This window comes from Propithecus coquereli, unplaced genomic scaffold (assembly GCF_000956105.1).
Source record: "Propithecus coquereli isolate 6110/MARCELLA unplaced genomic scaffold, Pcoq_1.0 Scaffold145, whole genome shotgun sequence".
NCBI classification, from domain to species: domain Eukaryota; kingdom Metazoa; phylum Chordata; class Mammalia; order Primates; family Indriidae; genus Propithecus; species Propithecus coquereli.
The window spans coordinates 875,128-885,296 of record NW_012138858.1 but is presented as its reverse complement, the minus strand read 5'-3'; the positions used below and the strand labels follow the sequence as shown (position 1 = coordinate 885,296).

Here is a 10,169-nt window from a genome sequence, read left to right as displayed (position 1 = left end):
AAATAAATAAATAAATAAATAAATAAAGGTTTATTTTCAATTTCCCCACCTGGTACCAAGGGGTTAGCAGCTGTTCCTTTACAAAGATGGCAAGCAAGTTACTTCACAAGGGCTTGTACTGCATTTATCTCATAACAGGCATTCAACCAGTTTTGTTACAGGACAAAGAAACCCATCTAGTACCAGGAAGTCAAAGAATCCCCTCTGAAGGAACAAAAGCCAGAAGTTATTTCCACTACTCAACTGAATACTGATATTGAATGCAGAACATTGCACAGAAGTGAGATGCATAGAAGTAAAATAAATGTTTAGGTGTCTTCTTTAGGAAATTCAGACTGACCTCGCTCAAGGACCTTTGAACCAAAGAAAGTCCCATTAGGTACGAAGAAGCAGAACAAGGGATGAGCTCTTATGATATCGAAGCTGGTAAATGATTGTACATAAAGGACTCAGGAATGGAAGCAGACAGGAAGGTAGGTGGGTAGGCAGGGAAGGAGGGAAGAAGGGAAGAAGAGAGGGAAGAAAGGAAGGGAAGGAAGGAAAGGGTAGCAAAGGTGCAGGCTCACAGGGGACTGACTTTCAATAGCTATAAATGATTGTAGAAATTTCTACCAGAATTAGAAAATGCTTTCAATACCAAAATGTCGTAAGAAATTTAATTGCTGTATATTTAGAAATTTTATATAATTTAAACCACATGTTATTTTTGTGACTTTCATAGTATTATAAAAGACCACTCAAAAGAAGAAAAATTCTTAATTTATAATGGAATTTTCAACTAAAATGTTTAATAATAGCTTTTCACTTGCACTACTAAATGCAACTATATTTTGTCCTTTAACTACCATGTTCGAATAGACAAACAGGCTACTGAATCAAAGTTTTAATCTTACCCTGAAAAATCAGCAGAGTATTGTCCATAATCAAAGATATAAACTCTAGTAATTTGGCACACTGTGAGGTATCCCAAAGCAAACACAAAACAATATCTGGAAAACAAAAATAAACTAGATTAGTAAAAATAAAAGATTCGTTTTGTTAAAAAGCACATTTTAAGGTAATTTATTCACTACATGATATGGTTCAAAAATTACATATTACTAAATCTACTCCACAAGTAGTTTTCTTTAACAAATTATGAAAACTCTTTACTACTATCTGCTTCAGTTTATTTGCCTGCCACCTTCAATGGTAAATCCATTTATCACCTTTATTCATTTCCTTCTGAAAGACATCCACACATCAAATTATGTATTTGAAAGTCATGATCACAAGCATAAAAATGTGATTATTGGTATGAATTCTATTTCTTCCTCCTTTCTAGAAAACAAAATTTAGCACAAAAATGTGTGGCTAAGATATACATTAAACAAATTCTTTCTTAATAGGATTTTTAAAACTTGTTCCAATAGTCTAAAAGCATACATTCTTAGTATGGACCAGGTGGCATTTACTCATATTTTATAGGCACGAACACTTAGCGATTTTTATAAACTTAAGATGCTTGGGATAGAGTTACAATAATCAAAAACATAGTGTGAGAAAAAGAATTTACTTATCAATAGAAGAAACTAGAAACCCAGAAACAGATTCTAGAATATTTAACATTGCATAGGATAGAGGCTGCAATGCAATTATCAGGGAAAGGATGGATTATCACTTAATTAGATAACAGTCTGGGTGGGGGCAAGAAACTTATGCCTTCATCTCATACTAAAACAATTCTAGAGCAGGGCATGGTATCTTCCTGACTGTAATCCTAGTCACTTGGGAGGCTGACGTAGGAGAATTACTTGAGGCCAGGAATTCAAGATCAGCCTGGACAACATAGCAAGACTCCATCTCTATTAAAAATAAATAAATAAAACAATTCTAGATAGATTAAAGAATTATATCTAAAATATAAAACCACAACAATTAGGAACTGTGGCTAAATGTACAAAGGCATCATCAACAGGAGGAGCCTATTTCTTCACCCACTTTGAATCTGGGCTGGCCTAACCACACTGTAAATTATGGCAGAAACAATATTTTATTAGTTCCAGGCATTGCCCATAATCAGCCTGGCAGTTTCTACTTCTTGCTTTTTGGGAGTTGGTTGTCATGAAAGAAGTATGACTATCCTAAGACCACTGCATGCAGAGATTCTGGAGGATGAGAGACCATGTGGAGAAGAGAGAAAGGGAGAGAGAAAGGAGAGAGGGAGGCAGAGAAGGGTGGACCAAGTGGTTAAATATGTGAGTAAAGAAGCTGATTCCACATGAAAAAGAGATGACCTCTCCAGGCAAACCCTTCCTGAATTTCTGACCCACAAAATCATAAGCAAAATAATACAGTACACAGTATATCAATACGTTTTAAGCAACTATGTTTCAATGTAGTGACATAATTAGAACAGAAATTGGTGTATTAAAACACACAGCACTGGCTTTAAGATTGGATGGTGTGTAGAAGCAAGAAGAGTCTCGAGGAGACAGCCAGTTTAGACCTGAAAGACAGGAAGGAAACTGCAACTAGAGAAAAAGCAGCCCGCATTATACAGTAGCAGCAACTGGGTACCACTGCTGCCTGCAGTCACATGGAAAACAGAAAACATACCTAATGAATACGACAACTGGTTTCTTTTAGTGCAGATGATAATGTATGGATAGAGATGAACTAAAAAAATAAGTATTCTGGTTTTGAGCAGAATATAGAAAAAATAGGAAGGGCCCAGGATAGTCTTTCCAATCAGTAAAATATACTTAAAGTATCAACATAAAGTCAAAGGTAGTCTTTGATGCCCCCTCATAAAGATTTAAGCACACCCTTATAGAATCCCTCAGGTAAGAAATAGTTTCTAAGAATCCTAAAGGCATGCCTCTTAGACTTTCTCTGATAGACAAAAAAAGTGTTTTAAGAACCTTAAGGGTGCTGTCCACTGTAACTCTCAGACCAAAGTAGAAAGGACACTGTCTAAAACAGACTTGTAGATGTGGCTTCTATGTAATGTAGTGGATTCTAATTAGGAAGCCCACATAGTCTTTTAAAGCAGCGGTCTCCAACCTTTTTGGCACCAGGGACTGGTTTCCTGGAAGGCAATTTCTCCATGGACCATGGGGTTGGGGGGTGTTGGGGAATGCAGAGCTCAGGTGGTGATGCGCAGACATTTCCTGACAGACCACAGACTGGTACTGGGGCATGGCCTGGGGGCTGGGGACTGCAGTTTTAAAAGACTTACTAAGAATGGACTAAAAGGGAGAGAGTTCAAAATGAAATGGGATCTTTAGGTTCCCAATTTTTTACCCATAATTAGCAGGCTAAGAAAGCTATTCAACTGCAAAAACTGGACATTTCTTATAAAAAAGGAAGGCTAGGCTCAGGGTGTGGAGTAAAGAACCCAGAGGACAGAGCCAAGAACCAGAGAGGACCACTCAAGGGACTAGGTCTGGGCCCTCATCAAGGAACTGGTAATGTGCGTCTTTCAGGATTTCACAATTGCTATGGACCATGGCTAAGTGCCTTACGTGGCTAGGTGTCTACTGCAATTATCCGATCCCTGTTCATCACTGGACACTGGGTTTGTGAGGGGCAAAAAGCTTGCCTCTTAGTTCACTGGTCCTCAGCTCAAGAAGAACTGCATTTGAGGAGCCACCTCAAGAGGTCTCAGCCATATTAGACCTGACTTAGACGACAAGAGAGAGAACTTGAGCTTGATACCTTAATAAGATGAGACTGTGGGGATCTTGGAGGGAAATAAGTATATTTTTAAATGTAGGATATATGTGAATGGTGGGGGCCAGATGGCTATCTCCCAAGACTGCTGCCATCAATAACAACCCTCCCTGTTGCACGTATCCAACTCTACATCAAGAATTGGAATATGGTTCTTGCTATTGGATGTTTATTCCCTCTAAACCTCATGTAGAAATCTAATCCCCAACATTGGAGGTGGGGTATAATGGGAGGTGTCTGGGGCATGGGGGCGGATCTCTCATGAATGGCTTGGTACCCTCATGGAGGTAATGAGCAAGTTCTCACTCAGTTTCCTCCAGAGCTAGTTTTTAAAAAGAGCCTGGCACCGCCCTGCTCTCTTTCTTGTTTCCTCTCTTGCCATTGATCTCTGCACAAGCCGGCTGCCCCTCACCTTCTGCCATGAGTGGAAGCAGCCTGAGGCCCTCACCAGATGCAGATACCCAATCTCGAGCTTTCTAACCATAAGAATCATTAGCCAAATAAGCCTTTTTTTCCTTTATAAATTACGCAGCTTCAGGTATTCCTTTATAGCAACAATAAATGGACTAAGACAATTCTCTTCCCCTTGAATCTGTGCTGGACTCAACGCCTTTGTTTTACCAATACAATGAAAATGACTTCCTGAAACTTTAAGAACAGGTCACAAGAGGTCTGCAGCTTCCTCCTGGTCTTCCTTGTCGTTGGTACACACTGCCTCAGAGCCCTGCCATCATGTTTGGAGAAGCCATGGGCTCCAGTGAGCAATCCCAGCTGATCTCCCAGACATACGAGTACACCACCCTGGATGTCAAGTAGTCAAGCTTCCAAATGCAGCCTCAACCAACATTTAATAGAACACATAAGACCCCAGCAAAAGTTGTCTGGCCAAGTCTAGGCAACACACAGAACCATGAAAAATGAAAATAAATTGTAAAGCCATTAAGTCTGAGGTGACTGTTATGCTGCAAGACAACTAGAATAATTTCTTAATAAAAATGTGGCAAGGCCGGACATGGTGGCTCACACATGTAATCCTAGCACTCTGGGAGGCCGAGGGGGGTGGATTGCTCAAGGTCAGGAATTCGAGACCAGCCTGAGCAAGAGCGAGACCCCGTCTCTACTAAAAATAGAAAGAAATTATCTGGACAACTAAAAAAAAAATATATATATATATATAGAAAAAATTAGCCAGGCATGGTGGCACATGCTGTAGTCCCAGCTACTCAGGAGGCTGAGGCAGGAGGATCGCTTGAGCCCAGGAGTTTGAGGTTGCTGTGAGCTAGGCTGACGCCACGGCACTCTAGCCAGGGCAACAGAGCCAAACTCTGTTTAGAAAAAAAAAAAAAAAAAAAAATGTGTCACACTAAAACTAATAGTAATTTAAAATAATAGGATACCCTAATTAAATAGGGTTTATTTGATAAATGCAAGTATGATTATATATAGGACAGTAATATACATCATCATAGTGATGAGTCAAAGGAAAAAATAGTTATTAATATAACAGATACTCAGAAGGACATTTAATACAATTTGATAACATTTCAGCATAACAAAACTCTTAGTAAGCTAAGGGAAAAGATGCTTCTTAAATGTTAAGAAGTTTTTTGAAACATTCAGTATCTTGCTAGCCTTGAAACACTAGTAATTCATGGGAGAAAGCATATGAAAGTTTTGACATGGGAATGAAAACATATATGCATTAGCATAGCATTAACTTACTTTTAGATTTATTTTGAAATGCAAATAACATTAAAGTCCACTCTCCTTAAATTAATCTCTAAATGTAGCATAATAATCTCAATCAAATTTCTAACAATACTTTTGGTGAAACCTAAGTAGCTGCTTTTCAAGGTCTTCTGGGAAGTTAAATAAACATATGATGAGGAAGACTTGCCCTATTCCAGTAGATAAAGGAATATGCCATGGTGATTTATAATGTAGTATTGTTTCAGAAATAGACCAAAAGATTAACCAAACAGAAGAAAGTCAAAAAAAAAAAAAAAAAAAAACAAACACCTCATTATTCAAATGGCAGTTTTTTTTTTTTTATAAAGTTGGCAGATGAGATTAGTGGGAAGATGAATGAGGTAAATGAGGGTTAAAAAAATTAGCTCTTGTTTCAGAAATATATAATAGTTTACCAGTTCAAACAACAGACATAGAAGTACAAAAATCCAGTCAGATTATGAATAGACCTAAATGTAAAAAATAGTATCATAAAACATAATAGAGTAAGACATAAAAGAATATCCTCAACTTCCTGGAGTGGGGGAACATTCATAAGCATGACAAAAATCACAAATGCCACAAAGATAAAGTCTGACAAATACTGATTACATAAACATTAAAATTCATATATGACAGACGACAGAAAATTCAGTGTGTAACAGAAATTATTCATTACATACAGTACGTTAATATCCCTTATAAATAAATTTCACAAATCAACAACAAACAGATTAAGAATTCAAGTGGAAAATAGAAGAGAATGAACAAATTATAGAAGAAAAAAATTGTAATAGTTCATTTAGAAAAATAAATGAGACTTAAGATAAGGAATAATCAGGAAAATAACAACCTGGAAATGAGTATCAGAATGATAATATTTGTCGAATATACAATTGGCAAAAGTTTAAAAGCAGATAATGTCCAGGTTGGCTAGGGAAACAGGCACTCTCAAACACAGCTGATAGGGATAACATTTTAAATAGCCTTTTTTTTTATTATTTCAGCATATTATGGGGGTATAGATGTTTAGGTTACGTCTGTTGCCCTTGCTCCCCCCACATCAATATTTATTATTACAGTAAGTAGTTGCTAACAACTGTAATAATAAATATTGATGTGGGACTTTATTCGTGGCCTCACAGTTTATGGAAATGTTGGAGGACCCCTAATTCCCCCATCATTTAAACTATATTTTGTCTTTATTTTAATTATTTTTTTGTTTATATTATTTTTTTATTTTTTTATTATTTTTAAATTTTTTGTGACGATCCTGTCTTGGGACCTGTTTTACTGGGAGAGTAACTACCTCCCAACAAAATATGTTTTGCTAATATTATTTCTCTTTGCAGCAGGTCCTTTGTATTTCCGTATGAATTTTAAGATAATCTCGTCGATTTCCACCAAAAAAAAAAAAGGGCTGCCAGAATCTTTGTTAGGAATTGGATTAAATCTGTAGACCAAATGCCATCTTGTTAAGGCCAACTTAACAATTTAAACCCTTATCTCAACCCATAAATATGAAATACCTCACCATTTAATCTTTAATTTCTCACAGGACGGTTTTGCAGTTTTCAAGTGTACTTGCAATTCTTTCATTAAATTTATTCCTAAGTATTTTATTCCTTTTGATGCTACTGTGAATGGAATTGTTTTTATACTGTCAGTTTCTAAGACAGAAATATAATTGATTTTGTACACTGGTCTTACAAACTGCAACCATGCCAACCTCATTTATTAGTTCTGATGGTGTTTTCTGTAGCCACTCCAGCTCTCATTTGGTTACTGTTTGCATGGCATGTATCCTTTCCACTCTTTCACTTCCAACCTATTCATGTCTTTGAATCTAAAGACTATCTTGTAGACAGCATATGGCTTGATCATTTTTTTATTCAGTCTGATACTCTCTGACTTTCAACTGATGTTTAATGTAATTATTTATATGATATTTAATCTGCTATTAAATAGTCATTTTGCTATTTGTTTTAGCTATGTCTCAGGTATTTTTTGTTCCTCTTTTATTGCCCTCTCTTGTATTTAACAAATATTTGGTAGTATACTATTTTAATTCCTCTGTTGATTTTTTTCAATATATATTTTTTAGTTATTTATTTAGTGATTGGTCTAGGGATTACCATGTGTTTTATCACAATCTACTTCAGATTAATACTGACTGAATTCTGATAAAATGTAGCAAGTTTGCTCTAATATAACTCTATCCCTTGTCCCCTGTGCTATTATTGTCATATATAATATATGTTATAATCCTAATAGTACAGTGTTATAATTGTTGCTTTAAATAGCCTGTGTCCTTTAAAGAAATTAAGAGAAAATATATATGCACAAAATCTTTCATATTTAATCACATATTTACCATTTTGGGAGCTCCTTATTTCTTCCTGTGGATTCAAGTTACTATCTAGTACACTTCCTTTCAAATCAAAGTACTTCCTTCAGAATTTCTTATAAGTTAGGTTTTTGTTTATCTGGGAATGCCTTTATTTTACCTTCATTGTTGAAGGGTAATTTTGCTGGATATAGAACTTGTGTTTGAAAACTTTTCCTTCAGCATTTTGAATGTCACTTTACTTCCTTATGGCCTCCACTGTTTCTGATAAAAAATCATATTGTTCCTCTATCTGCAGTAAGCTGTTTTTCCCTTTCAAGAGAAAAAAGACAAGATGTTCTCATTGTCTTTGTCTTTCAACAGTGTGACTATGATACATCCTAGTGAAGATCTGTCTGTGTTTATCCTACTTGAGGTTTGTTGAGCTTCCCGTATCTGTGGATGAATATTTTACATCAAATTTGGGATACTGATGGCCATTATTTCTTCGAATACTTTGTATATCCCTTTCTCTCTCCCATCTCCTTTTGGAACTCCCATTACCAACATGCTGGTGTGCCTGATGCTATCCCACAGGTCTCTGAGGTGCTGTTTATTTTTCTTCATTATTTTTTACATTTTTCTTCAGATAGGCTAATATCCTTGATCCATCATTAACTGATTGTTTGGCCATTACAAATCACTATGTAGCACATATAGTGAGGTTTTCATTTCAGTTATTTACTTTTCAGCTCTAAGACTTTCATTTGGTTCTTTTCAGTAGTCTCCATTTTTTATTGATAATCCCTACTTGTTGAGTCATGTTCCTCATTATCTTCTTTTAATTCTTTGAATGTATTTATGATAACTGTTTTGTCTGATAAATCAAATATCTGGGTCCATTTAGAGGCAGTTTCAATTGACTACTTTTTTGTGTGTCTCATAGTTTTTTATTTAAAACTGGATGCGTTAGATAATATATTATAGTAATCCTGGATTTTCATTGTTTTTTTTTTCTTCAGCATTGTTGTGCTGGTTTTGTGTCTTAGCTTGAACTTAATCTGATGAGTCTCTCTCACTAATGGTATGTGGCAGCTGATGGCTCTACTCAGATTTCTGAAGTCTTAGTTTTATTTTTTAGCCTTGCTCTAGAGGTCAGCCATGCGTCCGCATATCTGAGGCATCAGTGAATGATCAGAGTTTGTTTGACCCTGTGCTCAAACATCTTAAGCCAGTAAGGCTTCTGGCCTCTGCTGGGGGATCTATGTGTGGGTTGGAAGTTCATTCAAAGTTCCGTCCTCCTTCAAGTCAGCCCCAGCTCTTCCTTTCCCCAGGACTTCTCAGGCCTCCTCTGTACAGAGCTGCAGCTTCCAGCCAGCCAAGGGTGTGTGAAGAATTTTATCAAGTCCCTCTATGGCTCTCTCATTTCCAGGACCTCCCTGTTAAATTTATGGACCACGTCCTCAGGATGGGAGAGCTGGAGGCATGATCTGTTAGCCACTGCACAGGGTTTTCTGCCCTGGTAGAATTACTTTGCCAAGGGATAGGGAACAGGGTAACCCCAGGCAAGAATACAACAGATTTCCACTGTTCTTATACCAAAGTCAGCAGTTTCTTATGAATAAATGCTTCTCAAATTGTTACTTATTTGGAGTCAATTTCCAGAGCCCATGGTTTTGACAAGTTTATCCAGTTTCATAGCTGTTTTGTGGGGAAGAAAATTTGTTGATCTCTTCATTACTCAAGAGCCGGATGGTCCATTAATTAAAATGGGTTTTTGTAGACAAGTATGGAATATGGAAACGTTATCTCTGCAGGAGGTAAACTAAAGTTCTAACACGGATCCAGAAATCAGAAACTTATCCACAACTAGTAAAGTCCTGTTAGTAAAAAGAGATTGCCAGACCTCACTAAGACAGTAAATTGGGTTCTGTAAATGGGAAATCATCTCTATGTTTACTACTTGAATAGAAGAATTTAAAAAACTGCCTGCTTTACCAGCATAAGATAGTCATTTTATCTTCATACAAGATTCAGAGGTCCCTCCTTTTGTTCCCAGTCACTTTAGAATGCCAAGGTCCTCTATAGAACAAGTTAACCATCTTCCTAGGATACCATTTTACTAATGAATAGGTCTCAACAGGTCTTTCCCTGAATATACAGACACCAGATTCCGGTGTCTGGTGACCAGAACACACACTTAATTCCTTTCTAGAGACTTGCAGATAATCTTCTGTTCCTCAGTAAAAACTCTGCTATTTCTAGGAAATCTGGCTTGCTTGGTTATCTGCCCTGCCTCTTCTGACCAGATGTTCTCTTAGTTGGAACAAAGAGATCTCATGAGTTACGATAAAAGTGTGAGCGATTTTGTTTATTCTTTTACAAAGCCCTATTCATAAAA

The 10,169-nt window shown here is 36.6% G+C and overlaps 1 protein-coding gene across 1 annotated transcript in view; it reads right to left on the bottom strand.

The window, feature by feature from the left end:
• MBOAT2 (membrane bound O-acyltransferase domain containing 2) overlaps nt 1-10,169 on the bottom strand; it is a 170,321-nt gene that overhangs the window by 69,933 nt on the left and 90,219 nt on the right. Inside the window, exon 3 of the mRNA XM_012639943.1 lies at nt 894-1,007. Within this exon, the coding sequence (XP_012495397.1) occupies nt 894-1,007 (114 nt within the window). The remainder of the gene's footprint in view (nt 1-893; nt 1,008-10,169) is intronic.